Source organism: Dendropsophus ebraccatus, chromosome 10 (genome assembly GCF_027789765.1).
Source record: "Dendropsophus ebraccatus isolate aDenEbr1 chromosome 10, aDenEbr1.pat, whole genome shotgun sequence".
Taxonomy (NCBI): Eukaryota; Metazoa; Chordata; class Amphibia; order Anura; family Hylidae; genus Dendropsophus; species Dendropsophus ebraccatus.
This window is the reverse complement of record NC_091463.1, coordinates 47,354,710-47,370,991: the sequence shown is the minus strand read 5'-3', so window position 1 is coordinate 47,370,991 and position 16,282 is coordinate 47,354,710. Positions and strand designations below refer to the sequence as shown.

Here is a 16,282-nt window from a genome sequence, read left to right as displayed (position 1 = left end):
AGTACTAACCTCCAGGTACACGTTCTATCCAGGTTGAGGTTTGTCAGGTAATCCACTGCCTGTATTCCCTCTGGGATAGTGTGAAAAGAAGCTAGCAATCCTCACTCCAGGTGGTGGTGTAGTGATTGTTGAAGAGAGTTGCAGTCTGTTTGCTCCAATTGAAATATCCTCTTTACAAGAGACGCGCTCCGGCCGGTAGCTTTTGCTTGGTAGTGTGACGTCACAAACTACTGAAGCTGATGGGAGACAAAACACCTGGACATGTTTCGGAGGATCCACCCTCCTTTCTCAAGAGAAGAGGATATTTCAATTAGAGCAAACAGACTGCAACTCTCTTCAACAATCACTACAGCACCACCTGGAGTGAGGATTGCTAGCTTCTTTTCACACTATCCCAGAGGGGATACACGCAGTGGATTACCTGACAAACCTAAACCTGGATAGAACGTGTACCTGGAGGTTAGTACTGGTTATACAGCCATAGTGTAGGGCTTTTTCAACAGTCTATTTTACATTCTATATATCATATGCGCGGAACAGGTACAACTACTTTGTTTTTTTTAGGTTAAAGTGACTGTACCACCAGGCCCAGGCTGAAGCACTGGAGGAGGGCCGACCCACCCTTAGTGGGAGGAAACCCCTGCCCCTCTATGATAGGGTTCCATTGATTCTAACGGAGCCACGTCATGGAGGGGCTGGGGTTTCTTCCCACTGGGGGTGGGTCGACCTGCCTCCAGTGCTTCAGCCTGGGCCTGGTGGTACAGTCACTTTAAGGGTACAAACACACACAGAGTATACGCAGCAGATACGCAGCAGATTTGATGCTGTGTTCAGTTATTTAGATCTAATCTGCTGCGTATCTGCTGCGTATCGCAACATACAGTTTTATCTGCCACCATCATGTTATAGCTCTAGATCAGGAGAAGCTAAGCAGATTGATAAGCAATTGTGTTTAAAAAAAAAAAAAAGATTTAGCAGAAATTTTACTTATAAATATAAATCCTTTCTCTTTACGGGCTTATGTTACATGTTCTACTACATCTTTTGCTCTTGTGATAAATGTGGTTCATTAATGTAAAAAGCAGAGATTTGATATTTTTTTGATCTGCACATGGGGGTTTCAGTCTTAAAATGTTATAGCTCTAGAGTCCTGTCTCACCTTGACCAATTCACTGGTGATGCCTCTATTTTTCTGACATAAATCTTTGAGGAACGCTTCAGACACAAGCAAGGTATTTTGAAAACCTCTAGTTCTAAGGAATAGCAACTTTTTAATAAAAAAAAAAAAATCAAATAATCTCTTTAAAGGACTATAAACACATTAAAAACCATATACAAGGCTAGAAGTTGCTCACTTGCGAGTCACCATTGTAAAACAAAGGGTTTCTGAGGCTTTTGATAAGGCAGACACCTTAGTGTTATATTCCCATGTAAACTACCAAGTGGGCACCATGCCCAATGACTACCTTCTCCCAATGGGTGAACTCTCTTTACTGCTGAGCTCAGAATCTGGTAAGATCAGAGACACTGCATTTAATCAATCATGAAAGGCCTGAAATATGTATGAAGTTGGGTTTTCAACTGTGGTGAGAACTCTTTGATAAAGCTTGATATTATGCAGCACAGAACAGATGAAGGTGTCGATTCTTGTGACATTACCTGACAGTTTAAGTCCTCTTTCCCCTACTTGAGTGTTGTATCCATTAGGCATACGGAGAATGGCATCATGTAGTCCCGCCAATTTAGCCACTTGGTAGACTTCTTCTGGTGAAGCATTCATGTTTCCATACAGCAAATTGTAATACAATGTGTTATGAAAAAGAACAGCATCCTACAGGCAAAATCATATAGAACATTATACAGCAGAACCTGGGTTACAGTGTACATTATACAGATTTACACATTTTTTTTAACTAATAATTTCATGGTTATATGGCATGTTTACAGGGCTGAGGTTTATACCTAAAAACATTTTTTTTTTTACTTGATCAAGTAAAAAAAATTGTTTTGAAGTAAGTTTTAATTAAGTTTTTAAGTGTATATTGGGGAATTGTATAACTTTTGGGGGGCAATACAATACTTTAATACAAATTTTCGCCACACTTCTTCTTTAGTTAAAGTGTCACTGTTGTTTAAATTTTTGGGGCATAAACCAATAGTACAGGTGATTTTAAGAAACTTTGTAATTGGGTTTATTAGCCAAAAATGCATTTTTATCATGAAAAAGCAGTTTGAAGCTCTGCCCCCTGTCTTCATTGTTCTCTATGGAGAGGGGAGGGGTGGAGGGAGATGAGGCACCAAAACAGGACAACAAAGAGTTAATTTACAGCTACATTACCGGGCTATCTCCTCTGACAGTCAGACCTTTCTGACCTCTGAATACCACTTCCATGCAGCTCCTGCTGTGTAAACCTTTGTTCTCTGCTCTCTGGACTAAATCTCCCTCCTTCCTCCTCCCCTCTCCATAGAACAGACAGGGCCCGACTGATATAAATGAGTCGAGATTTCCTGATAATGGGAAGTGAATAAGAGAGAGGAGGGAAGGGGGTACCTGGGGAAAGTCTTTTTGAATGCAGATAATGGCATATTTGCCTAATAAACACAATTACAAAGTTTCTTAAAATCGCCTGTACTATTGATTTCTGCAAAAAAAAAGAAACGACAGTGACACTTTAAAGCAGGGCTGTGGAGTCGGAGCTAGTTTTGACTGGAGTAGGAAAAAATGTAACGACTCCACCTTAAAAAAAAAATCTTTAAAAAATGTAGAATTGAATTTTGATATGAATTTTACAAGTTATATATATATATATAAGAATATATATTATGAGCAACATTCTAATAGGACACTGGCCCTATTACATAAGGATGGTCGGGGAATATATCAGTAATAGGACACTGGCCCTATTACTTAAGGGAGGGTCATGGAAAAGCTGTCGGTCACTATTTGGCAGTTTATTTCTGAGGTGGAAGAGACCATTGTGTGGGGGAGATCTGTGCTGTTCTCTTCCTGGATGCTGGATGACTGTATATGAGCAGCAGTGTAATATGAAGATATCCTGTGTAATATAGAGGAGGAGGAGAAGACATAAGTAGTGTAGCAGTAACCTCTGTCCTCAGTGTGGTGTTTTATCTCTGGGAGAAGATTGTGTGTTTTTCTTCAGTGTTCTATGGCTGCAGCTGTGTGTGTGTGCTATGCCTGCAGTAGGCTGTGTGTGTATACTATAGCTGCAGCAGGCTGTGTGTGTGTGTGTTTGTGTGCGCTATGGCTGCAGCAGGCTGTATGTGTGCTATGGCTGCAGCAAGCTATGTGTGTGTGTGCACTATGGCTGCAGCAGGCTGTGTGTATGTGTGCTATTGCCACAGCAAGCCGAGAGTGTGTGTGTGGTGTGCACAAGCTGTATGTGTGTGCTATGGCTGCAGCAGGCTGTGTGTGTGTGTGCTATAGCTGCAGCAGGTTGTGTGTGTGTGTGTATATGCTATAGCTGCAGCAGGTTGTGTGTGTGTGTGTGTGTATATGCTATGGCTGCAGCAGGCTGTGTGTGTGTGTGTGTGTGTCTGTGTGTGTGTGCGCGCGTGTGCTATTGCGTGCCCCCACAGTGACCTTCTATATCAGTGTGTGACCCCTCTCTATATCACTATGTGTGACCCCCTGTATATCACTATGGCTGACCTCTATATTACAGGTATCTGGCATTGTTAGCAGTGTTTCTTTAAGTATGTTGAATATTTAGTTAGAAACATAGAAGACTTTCAGCAGGAAAAAGACTACCTGCTCCATCTAGTCTAGTTGTGAGCAGTTCAGGACATGGAGGCTGGAGACTGGCTGCATCCACTGCACACACAGGAGAATCTGCTTTATATACAGTATTCCTTTATTCACTCAGAAGTTGCCCCAGGATCATGTAGGACATTAGGGAGAAGCTGCTGAGCCAGTGTGATAAATAACTCCCCTGGTATATGACTGGCCATTTATGAAGGAGCAGGAGTCAGAGTCGGTCCTGATAAAATTCAGGAGTCGGAGTCGGAGCTGCGGCTTACCGACTCCACAGCCCTGCTTTAAAGGAAAAGTGAGAGAATGTATATGTGTGTGTGTGTGTGTGTGTTTGTGTGCTGACAGTTACTTCTGTATATTGATCCTCTACTGGTACATCTTGTAAAAAACATCTTTAAAGCAACTTTGTACCAACAATCCGCATCCCCCCCCCCCCCCCCCCCAAACCGCTTGTACCGTCAGATAGCTACTTTTAATCCAAGATCTGTCCTGGGGTCAGTTCAGCAGGTGATGCAGTTATTGTCCTAAAGAACTTTTAAACTTGCAGTATAGTGTCAAACTGGCGTGGCCTAGAGTGTCTGTGCCCTGGCCTGCACCGCCTCTCCTTTGCCCTCCTTCCCGCCCACTTCATCATTAGAAATGCCCCGGAGCAGGAAATCTCTTAATCCTCACTTGTCTGAACAATGCACATGTGGTGCATCATTAAGGCACATGTGCAGTGTTCAGACAAGTGACGAATAGTAGAAATCCTACCCAGAGGCGTTCCTAATGATGAAGAGGGTGGGAGGAGGGACAGAGAGGCGTCCCAGGCCTAGACGTGGGTCTTTGACACTGTCAGCGCCAGCCCCGCTTCTGCCCACCACTGTCTCTCCAGTGGCTGAGAACGCGGGTTGGGCGGAGAGCAGTGTTACAGACCCACCTCTGTTCTATGAGAATTAAAGATGTTTTTTACAAAGATGATCCAACAGGCGAGCAATATACAGGTATATAGACTGTTTGCTTAAGAACTAACTGTCAACATGTAATATACATATAGATGCTGTCTATATGGTTCCTTGCTGCACAGTATCCCAGAAGCTACCAGCCGCAGAAATTTTTTTTAAATTCTGCTGTGCAAGGATGGGAGATTACCACTAACTGGTCTCTCTGCCTGTCAATCATACTCGTAATGCATGCTAACAGGCAGAGAGATATGACTAGTCACAGACAGCTCCCAACCTAGATGACTAGTTGACGCCCCTCTCGTGCGTGACAGGATAAACATTCTTTTTCCCGTTGTAAAGCTACCGCAGTTGGTAGCTTTGGTGAGCTGCACAGCAGAGCTATACTGTGCAGCAGGAAACCATATCAGTCTAATCGTGCTGATTGGTTCCCTTTAAGGAACGATTCTTAAACTTAACCTCTATTTTTTTTCCCTTTTGACTATCAGAAGCTTAACCTACTGATAGCCCCCTATTGGACAGGAGACACAGAGGAGGAAAGTACGTCTCTTACTTTCATCCTCGGTGCCATTCTAGTGCAGTTAGTAATTTGCTCCACGGTCTGGTAGGAAGACTGTTAGGAGCACCTTTAGGAGCCCTGCCTGCACCCATAGCGCCGATCCGCCCCAGTGGATCGTCTATGTGGGGAGGGGGCAGTGCTCTTAATGATCTCACCAAACCGTGGAGCAAACGACTAACTGCACCAAAACAGCGGTGAGGAAGAAGGTAAGTGGCATATCTTCCTCCTTGACATCTCCTGCACAATAGAGGGCTATCAGCAGGTTAGATGCGTCTAACCTGCTGATTGTTCCCCTTTAAGGTCTAACCGTTTGTAAAAAAATCTTTTGACCTGTTTTAGGTAAATGTCACAAGTTCTGTTCAGCTGGGTCTAAGTGTTCAGACCCTCAGCAATCTCTAGAATAAGTTAGAAGTGCAAGGCTGAGCAGTGCTCCACTCCGCAAACAGATGGGCCCTTTTTATCATCAATATATTAAAGGGATTGTTCCACAGGATAGCTGATTATTTTATGATCACTGGGGCCGACCACATCTATACCAACAGATCCCAGTGGGAATACTTAGTCCCCTAGTTTAGTCATTCACTAAGTAAAGTTCTTGGCACAAGGATCACTGCCACGCTGTTCAATCCAGAGATCCCTGCTGTTACCAGTAGGGATACCAGCAGTTATACCCCCAGTCATCTGTGGTGTTACAAAGGACTGCGACTGCAGGGATAATCCACAACATTATCTGTAATGTTATTTGTGGAAGCTGGGTACAGTTAGTAAAGTACCTGTTACCTGCATTCCTATAACATTCAGTAACAATATAACACAGAGATATTGCACTGTAAGCGAGCGTCAATCTTCTAGATCAGTGCTTGCTTACCAAGCTTATTACACGGCTCGATGATTGTGCAGCAAAAGCTGTATATATATCGTTAGTGATGTCCGTGCAGCCCTTGCTGCGTATATAGAAAATAATACTTAATGTCCACACTCCCCAGTGTCCTCCTGGCTTCTTCTCACTCACTGCATCTGCCGTTGGCACATCTCTGCAGTGAGAAAGAGGGGCGCTTCCTCGTGTGATAAAAGATGGCCAGGTAAGTGGTAGCAGGGTTTTACAGGGATCCACAGGGTGTACTCCGCAGCTGTACTGGGGGACGTCACCACCGACAGTGGGAGAAGCAAATGCAGATGTGTAATCAGCCGATTACAGGACCAGGAGTCGAATCCACACCAGGTAAAATAAGCGCAGGAGTATTCAGATTTGCACACAGCGGTGTAACCAGGGATCATCCAGAGGTAGATGGCATTGTAAACATATACTCTTTATTGCAACGCGTTTCGGCCCTATATTGTCTAACATGGGCCTTTATCAAGCACATCTCTGCAGTGACAGGCCACTCAGCCTACCTCTTTAGAAACGGCCTCAGAAGTTAGCAGCAGCTGCGGTGAGAAGTCAAGAGGACAATGGGAAGTGTGGACAAGTATAATTTTCATTACTATCTATATACTGTTTCATTAGCTGCCAACAAATGATTTTTAAACCTGCTGAAAGACAACGATCAGCTGATGATCGGCTCTTCGGCTGATGTCTGTCTTCATTACATGGGCGGTATCTGACTGATTCTGCCTGTTTGAGCAGATAATCATCCGGTGTAATAGGGCCCTAACTTTCATTAATGATAATCGGCATGATTAAAAGGGCCTTAACATACAGTATGTACGTTTACTGTAAAAGGTGTTATCTGTGGTGTAGTGTGTAAGCAGGTCACTGCACAGGTCTGCTGTCACTGCAAAATATATTTAGAGCAAGTAGCAATGTCCTACTCTCTGGCCTCTTGATTCAGCTTTATTTATTGTTTTTGTTGAAAATGAAAATTGTGAGTGTTTGAAATGGAGAAGTAATTTAAAAATTCATCCAGCCCTGCTTCTAAATAACAGATATGGTGACTAACATGCTAATAAACCTGTGCCTTTAGTATGCTCTAAATTATATTAGTACCTGAGGAACTACACCAATGGCTTTTCTCAGGCTCTCCAGACTAACATTCTGAATATTCTGGCCAGCGACATAGATGTTTCCTCTCTGAGGCTCATAAAAGCGGAAGAGAAGTCGAACCAAGGTGCTCTTTCTGAAAGAGAAAGAAAATGAATACTAAATAAAGAATAATTAGAAAAATCATATTAAAATCCAAAGAGTAAAAAGTAAATAAGCCATTTCTATATACAGTGGTACCTCAGTTCTCGAGCTTAATTGGTTCCGGAAGGCAGTTTGAGAACTGAGCAGTTTGAGAACCAAGCAGTGTCTTCCCATAGGAAATAATGTAAATGTGTTTAATTGGTTCCAGCAGCCAACAATAATTACCTACAGTACCCATAAGTACATAGTTTAATCTCTACAGTACAGTATTATAATATACAGGACATTACAGAACAGCACTATATACAGTACATTATACACAAGAAACATCTAACAGAACCAATTATAGTACAGTAGTCACTAACGCCTCACTCATCCTTTACTGTATAGAGTCCCCCCCACCCCAGCACTGACTGTATTACTACTGCACTGTATACGCACTTCAGCATTCCTATACAGTACAGGATGGGAGTTGGTTGTGCCCTGACTGTATTACTACTGTACTGTATATGCACTCCAGCAGTATTATATGGTACTGTACTGTATGTGAAGCCTCACCAGTGCTAAGCTCACCAGTTACAAACCACCATCCACGCTCACAAAAACGTTCAGATACTGAGTACTTCAAGAGAGGGGGCCCGAAAAGTGTTTGAGAACCAAGCAGAGTTTGAGAACTAAAGCAAACTTTCCTTGAAAATACAATTTGAGTTCCAAGCAGTTTGAGAAGCAAGGTACCACTGTATTCAATAAAGGTTTTACTTGTGTCTCCCTCATCTTCTGTCCCTCCAGTGGTTGGGAAAAGATGCAGTGAGTGGGCTACTTTGCTCTGATATGTATCCAATGGTGTCCACAAAGGAGACCAAGCAATGCTGAATCTTTTTACTTTCACCCCCAATTGTATCCATTACAATACTGCAGACGCCAACAAAACATAGACACCATTTCTCTATGAGAATATTTTATGACCTTGCATCATACGACAACTATCACATGGATTTTTTCTAATTACAGTTTTTACAAATTTTAATGTCTCTTTAAAATTAAATCATTTTAAAACTATTGCCACAAACACACCTAGAGAGCTGTCAAATAAAGATATGCAGCCTCTCTGTAAGTGTCCGGCATACTGTTTAGGATTTATTCTTGATGTGTGTATGTCATTCTTTATATGTATGTATGTATGTATGTATGTGTATATGTTATTGGATGTACATACTTCAATAAACCGAGTTAAAAAAAATAAATAAAGATATGCACAAGCAAATGCCGCAACATCAACTGACCAAAAATATATCAATGTTTGCTTACCCAGAACCACTACCGCCAACAATGGCAATCTTCTTCCCTGCAGGTACTTCAAAAGATATACCATTCAAGACCTTCTGTCCCTCAAGATATTCAAAATATACATCTTCAAATGTTATGGTGGCTGTCTGAGGGGTGATCACCAATGGCGGCGCAAGATCTTTGTTCTGAAAGAAATGAAAAACAATTCTTATGGTGTATCATGTCACCATTATTTAATAATTCTCTTCTGTGTGGGCCCCGGTCCCTTCTGGCTTATTGCACCTTATGACATTACCTGTTGCACCTGTTTAGGGTTGTTGTTTTTGTTGTTGTGTCTATTGCATGTCAACTTGCTAATGGCTTTTCTGCCCGCGCCTTATCCAGCGCTTGTCTGTCTTACATTTGAAAAACTTTAATAAAATTGAGAATAATAAAAATACAAACAAAGCTGCCCATACACAGGGTATAAATAATGTCCAAGGCTGCAGATTTTGGAGGGGTCCCAGGAATCATGCTACTACCAAACAAATAATGATCACCTACTATTTCAATAATGGGTCATCAATATAAAATCCAGAAAGACGTTCAACACTTTCTTCCATTCTCCTATAGGTTCATGCACTGCAGCATTGCCTTACCTGGGTCTTGAGGGCTCTTATATAAGATATTGGGATATGGTCTTGAAATTAGACATGCTCAGTCTTATATAACTTTGCATTGCAATGTGCAATACATAGAAAAGCATACATCAGAAATGTTAGAATATAAAGAAGATAACAGAGGCAATACTAGAAAGCCAGTCTTCTGCACTGCTCTTATTTTACACACAAATGATAAATGAATTGTTGACTCTAAAGGCAACTTCTATAGTTTAGTTAGTAATAAAGTGCAGCAATATCAGTCTCTGTTCATGTTTCCCCTTTAGAATGGTTAGCCAAAGAGCTTGCCAAAATGCTGGTGAAGAGAGAGCACACCGTTCAGGAGCAAAGGAATAAAGGTCATCTACTTGAGAGCCAACAAATCAAAAAAGGATTTGCACTGATGTCTGAATGAAAAGAACGCTCAGTTAATCTGCTTGCCTCCTTCATAGACAAGTCTAAGCCAAAATGTAAAGTTGGGCTCAACTCCCAATATAAGAAATGAATAGACTGAATATTGTCGTACATAGTCAGTGATTGCCAATTTAATCGGCTGCATTAAAGCCACTAAACTAATGGTGCGTTTACACAGAGATTTATCTAACATAGTTTTGAAGCCAAAGGCAGTGATGTATTTAAAAAGAGGAGAAATCTCAGTCTTTCCTTTATGACCTGTTCCTTGTTTATAGGCTTTGGGCTTCAAAGATCTGTCAGATAAATCTGTCTGTGTAAACGCACCCTTAGGGCCCTATTCCACGGGACGATTATCGTTTGGATAATCGTTAACGATTAACGATCTCAAACGACCGCTATTGCGAAAGACCTGAAAACGTTCACTCATTTCCATGGAACGATAATCGTTACTTATGATCGTAATTGCGATCGTTTCTCTTCGCTATTTATTCGCTATTGCGTTCGTATCTATTGAGAACGACCGAACGATGTCTTATTCAATGCGAACGATTTGCGAACGAGCAACGATAAAAATAGGTCCAGGTCTTATTAAACGATCAACGATTTCTCGTTCGGTCGTTAATCGTTAACTGCATTTCAACTGAACGAATATCGTTCAGATTCGAACGATTTAACGATAATCTGAACGATAATCGTCCCGTGGAATAGGGCCCTTACTCAACACTTTAAAAAGGTATTCAGTATTATAAAAGGGAAAAAAGTGACTATTTAAGGCTAAATACTCATAACATCACTGTAAGGTATTTCTAGATTAGTATATCTAGATTTTAGTCATCTCACCAGAATGACAGAAAAAAAAGAACAAAATCTTAAGCAGTTACCTTAATCTTTGTGTCTACACTTAGAAGAGTAAAGAGGGTGTTCATATCAATGAGGGCTTGTCTGGTCTCTCTGTATACTGTTCCCAGGAAGTTCAGTGGTAAGGAAAGCTGGAAGAGTAGCCCATTGACCATGACCAAGTCTCCAATAGTTAGATTTCCTAGAATGAGAAAATTGTATTCAAGGGACAAAACTAGAAATGCACAATAAGGCTGGGTTCACACTACGTATATTTCAGTCAATATTGTGGTCCTCATATTGCAACCAAAACCAGAAGTGGATTAAAAACACAGAAAGGATCTGTTCACACAATGTAGAAATTGAGTGGATGGCCGCCATATAACAGTAAATACCTGCCATTATTTCAATATAACAGCCGTTGTTTTAAAATAACAGCAAATATTTGCCATTAAATGGCGGCCATCCACTCAATTTCAACATTGTGTGAACAGAGCCTTTCTGTGTTTTCAATCCACTCCTGGTTTTGGTTGCAATATGAGGACCACAATACTGACTGAAATATACGTAGTGTGAACCCAGCCTAAAGCTGTACTTACACATTCAGTGATTTTCAAGGCCGGTGGATGAAGTCCGCTATCTGCCTCCGTGATCTGTAAAAAAAAACTATCCATTTTGCATCCGTTATGCATCTGTGTCCTTTTTTTCAAGGATCTGTTCTGCCTTCCCCAGGATTAACACAGTAGGGTTTCCCTAGGTTGAACCTGATGGAGTCTTGTCTTCTTTCAACCTTATTAACTTTGTTACTATGTTACTATCACTATCAGCAACTGGGGGAGTAAATAAACTTTTTTCATTAAGGGTACATGGAGGGAGCTCAAAAAAGTTTGTCAGTCTCACTGGGATTAATAGACTCCATTCACATGGGGCATCACTTCAGCGTCCAAGCCCCATGTTGCTTCCCAGTATGATGGTGGTTGAACATCTGGAACTGGCTTCTCAACCCATTTTTTTTAATGGTCTTGCCACAAAAGTGCAAGCAGAAACACTCCACAGATCCACTTCTCATATCCGTTTTTTTTTTACAGATTGCACGGATGTACATGAATGTCAGATCAGTGCAATCAGTGAAAAACACGCATCTCATAGACTTCTATAGGGGAATCTGTGTCGTGATCTCATCCCAGTTATGACATGTCATGTTTTTTCATGGAACGGATTGTGGATCTGTGAAAAAGCTCCAGTGATTTCCTATGGATGTCGGACTCATCTCGTTATTTATATATCACGCGTGCAGACCCTCGGGCGGGAATATCTCAGCAGTGGGACCAACTTCTGGAGTAAGGCTTGCAGGATGTGGTAAGTATCCGAGGCTCTACCAGGGGTTCAGGCGGGATCTTGCCCCGGGTGCCAAGGTGAAAGGTTCTTTTTAAGATAATTCTGTGCAATGAGACTATAATGCATTACAGTTCAACTACCAGTGCTTTTCAAAGCACCCTTTTACTTCTGAGCTGAACCTGAATGATTGGCCATAGCCAACCATTCTGGCTATGTTCGAAGGTCTGAAGATCTATCACAGAAGTAAAAGGGTGCTTTGAATAGCACTGAAGACCCTTTGTTGTAGTGGGAAGTCCACCACTGTAACCATCTGACATTTTGATTATGTGAGGAACCCTAAAATAACAACTGGAAATTTGTAGCATTTATTACAATACAAAGCTACATATTGCTAGAAATACTGCTGAAAATGGTAAATTGTATTCTATAGGGGAGATTTTTGAGCAGGTGTAGGTTTCTACCGTGGTTTACTCCTATTTACGTAAACCATAACAATTCAGACGCAGCGGTACGCCTGGGGCGCAGACAATAAATCTGATCCTATGTTTATTTATGATACACGTTCCAGGAATATTACATTTGGTAAATGCTTTAATATATTGTTCTAACCTGCCAGTATTCCTTTGCTTGCAAGCACCATGATAGAAGTCAGGCCCACACTAAATATTGCACTTTGTCCGAAGTTGAGCAGTGCTAGTGTTGAGGTAGTTTTTAGAGAAGATTTCTCATAGGTCTGTAAAAATCCATCATACCTTTCAGCTTCATATTTCTCATTGTTAAAGTACTAAAGGCAAGAACAGAAAGAAAGGTAAGGTTACACTAGGAGATAGAGCACTAGTAGTTTTATATATTTGCTGTGGTTTATGTGTGTGATAAAATGTGCTGTGTCCATTGTGCACTGCAGCTACATGGTGCCATACTCTTGTAATCTGCATGTGAGACAAGGGGCCAGTGCACCATCTAAATAAACAAAGAGCTCAGGGACAGATAAATCTCACTAAATAAGCAGGACTTGAATCTATTATTGAAAAACATGATCTCTGTATGATCCTTTTAGCTACAGGCTATTGCTAACTACATTCAGGCTTTTGTCACTTATACATAATAACTCAATGTTAATATGAGATTAATGGCCAACATGCACTATGGTTACAGAGAGCAATGTGGCAACTCACAATCCTCTTATATGAGTTGCACAATTTTGCATTAAGGTATTAATGAAAGGTGACACAATGCTTTAGTGTTCCTATAAACTGTAATACTAGGTTTCAGCAGGCATAATACTAAGGTACCTTTCAGCTGAATAGAAGAATAGGCCTCCAGGATAGGCTAAAATAATCAGCAATACCACGGGAAAGCTTAAAAGGGGTTGTCCAGCGAAATTTTTTTTCTTTCAAATCAACTGGTGTCAGAAAGTTATATAGATTTGTAATTTACTTCTATTTAAAAATCTCAAGTCTTCCCATACTTATTAGCTACTATATATCCTGCAGGAAGTGGTGAATTCTCTCCAGTCTGACACAGTGCTCTCTGCTGACATCTCTGTCCATGTCTGGAACTGTCCAGAGCTGTAGCAAATCCCCATAGAAAACGTTTCCTGCTCAGGACAGTTCCTGTCTCAGCCAGGGATGTCAGCAGAGAGCACTGTGTCTGAATGTAAATAAAACATTTCCTGCAGGACATACAGCAGCTTATAAGTATGGGAAGACTTGGGATTATTAAATAGAAGTAAATTACAAATCTATATAACTTTCTGACACCAGTTGATTTAAAAGAAATTTTTAACTGGTAAGCACAACTGTACCCTTATAATACTGCTGCAATGTGCTAAACAAGGGTAAGGTTAGGTTCACACTGGCGTTATTCTCTCCGCCACAGTTCCATTTAGCTATTCCATTTTTAAACATAAACGGAATAGAACGTATTTGTCCAACACCTCATTCATATCTATGTATGTATTTTTATTGTGCTCCGTTTGTCATATTTGTGCTCCGTTTTCATGTATTCCGCCAGGGTTCCGTTGTTGCAAACGAAAAAACAAATCCTGCATGCAGCTTTTATCCCTCCACTTGAAAAAACGGAACATGAACGGAAAGTGCACTTCCGTTGTTTTTTTTACATTATAGTTAATGAGGACGGATCTGAACAGAAGGTATTTTGGTATTTTCACATCTGTTTGCAAGTTAACAGTTTTCATCAGTTATTTCACTGAGCATGTGCAGGTGTGCAACCAAAGGAAAAAAATAAACTGATATGCAAACAGATGCTGACTGATACAAACTGATGGACTAAAGTCAGTTTTTTAAAGCCAAAATGCAAACGGACAATGAAAAACATTTTGTAATCGGTTTCTATCAGTCTGCTCATCAGTTTTTTGCTTATCCATTAAATTAACATGGACGGATCCGTTAGCAAAAAACGTTAGTGTGAACCCAGCCTAAGAACAAAGCAATCTTACCAGATTCCTGAAATAATGAGCTTATCTGGTTTCTCTGGAGTCAAAGGGGTGTCACATAACCTATTCGTTTTGCTCCGATGGGGCACAGAAAAATAGGGCAAAAGGGCACAACATAAACAAATGCTAATCGGCACTTTGGGATTCTACTTAAAGGGGCTGTTCAGGTCACACATTTACTTCAACAAAACAGAGTTGCAATACCACAAAGAAAAAATCCATGTTTTTCTAATCCAGGAAAATCCCTTTAACTAGCACAATCTCACCCTATAGTTACACAGTATTAATTGTAAAGGGGCTGTTTTCAGGTAACAAGTGCTTCAGGAAAAGGGATTCAATAAAAAGACTCCTATTGCTAAGTTATCTGTTCTGCTTACTTGTATCACCTGTACTGGTGGATGTTACGTGTCTGATAGTGTAATCATTTTGCAGCAAAGCAATAAGTGACAATATCTTACCTTTACAGTTTCATAATTAAGCAATGAGTCTATTGCAGCATTCCCGGCATCGTTGTCGGCTTTGTTCATTTCTATCCTGAACCTTGTTCTACAAGGGGTAAAAGATAAAACAACACCATATTAATATAAAAAGGTAATAGAATTGAATTTCACTATTACTATTTATCACTGAATGTAACACATTTGCCCAGATTTATCTAAACGTCTGAAAACAAAACTGTTCAATTAACCTTTGCAACCAATCACAGCTCAGGGTTCTTTTGAATTATGAAATCTGAGCTGTGATTGGTTGCTACAGAAAAATAAATAAAATCAGTTTTTGTTTTTTATCAGGCTAAGGGCCCGTTCACACTAAGGAATGTCAATTCTTTGAGCGGTAAGCCCTCCTATTCAAACAGATAGCAGGTAAGATTCGGCGCTGGTTTCGCATGGAATTTTGGCACCTATTCCGTTGTGTGAACGGGCCCTAAGGGTGGATTCACACATACAGGATCCACAGTAGATTTTATGCTGTGTTCAGTCATTTAGTTACATTGATATCTGCAGCATCAAATCTGCTGAGGATCCTGTACGTGTGAAGCACCCTAAATAATAAAATCTTGGTCAGTGAGGTTAAAAAACAAAGGGGGAAAAAACTGCGAGTTTTCCTGTTATGGCTGGTGCACACAGGCAAAAATCTCATCTGTGTACAGCGCCTTCTCAGAGCCGAACTGTATGGGGAAAAGTGACATCATGTGGTTTCCCATCTCACACTGAAATTAAAGGGAAAAAAACTAATCACCCATCTGTAAACTTGCTCCAGTTTTGATATAGTTTATTTAGTACAATATTCTATATGTTGTCTAACTAGAGATCTAAAGACTTATGTTCACATGTGTCGTTTGGTGCCTCCAATAAGGTCACTTGACCTCATTAGAGGCATCAATAAGGTCACTTGACTTACCAGAAGAAAAAAGAAGGGGATCTTCAGCTCCCCCCGAAAATTCCACATAAAAACTTCACAAACGGACATCAATAAAGATAGAATAACGCCTACATCTTATGCTGCCTTTACACAAAGCGATAATTTGCCCGATCGTACGATTAACGATTTCGAAGTAACAATTTTTTTCTAAATAAAGATCAGCGTTTAGACGGAACAATATACAGTATCGTACGGAAAAATCGTTTTGCGATCGCTTAAGCCTATCTCGCACATAGGTAAAATCGGTGAACGACTGTTTACACGGAAAGATCTGTGAATTTTTTGCGAACAACGATTTAAGAACATGTTGTAAGATCAAAATGAACGATTTCTCGCTCGTCGTTTGCTGTGTTTACACGTACGATTATCGTTCGAATTCGATAGTTATCGTGTAAATTCAAACGATAATCGTTTCGTGTAAACGCAGCATTAGGCTGACACATAGTTATCTACCCAGTACAATGAGAGCACCTGGACCTCATACCACTCCCCCA

General features: G+C 40.7%; 1 protein-coding gene across 1 annotated transcript in view; it reads right to left on the bottom strand.

The window, feature by feature from the left end:
* ABCB7 (ATP binding cassette subfamily B member 7) overlaps positions 1-16,282 on the bottom strand; it is a 90,929-nt gene that overhangs the window by 17,469 nt on the left and 57,178 nt on the right. The window contains exons 8-13 of the mRNA XM_069986403.1: positions 14,825-14,912; positions 12,521-12,695; positions 10,618-10,775; positions 8,706-8,869; positions 7,260-7,389; positions 1,660-1,831 (exon numbers count right to left, since the gene is read on the bottom strand). Of these exons, the coding sequence (XP_069842504.1) occupies positions 1,660-1,831; positions 7,260-7,389; positions 8,706-8,869; positions 10,618-10,775; positions 12,521-12,695; positions 14,825-14,912 (887 nt within the window). The remainder of the gene's footprint in view (positions 1-1,659; positions 1,832-7,259; positions 7,390-8,705; positions 8,870-10,617; positions 10,776-12,520; positions 12,696-14,824; positions 14,913-16,282) is intronic.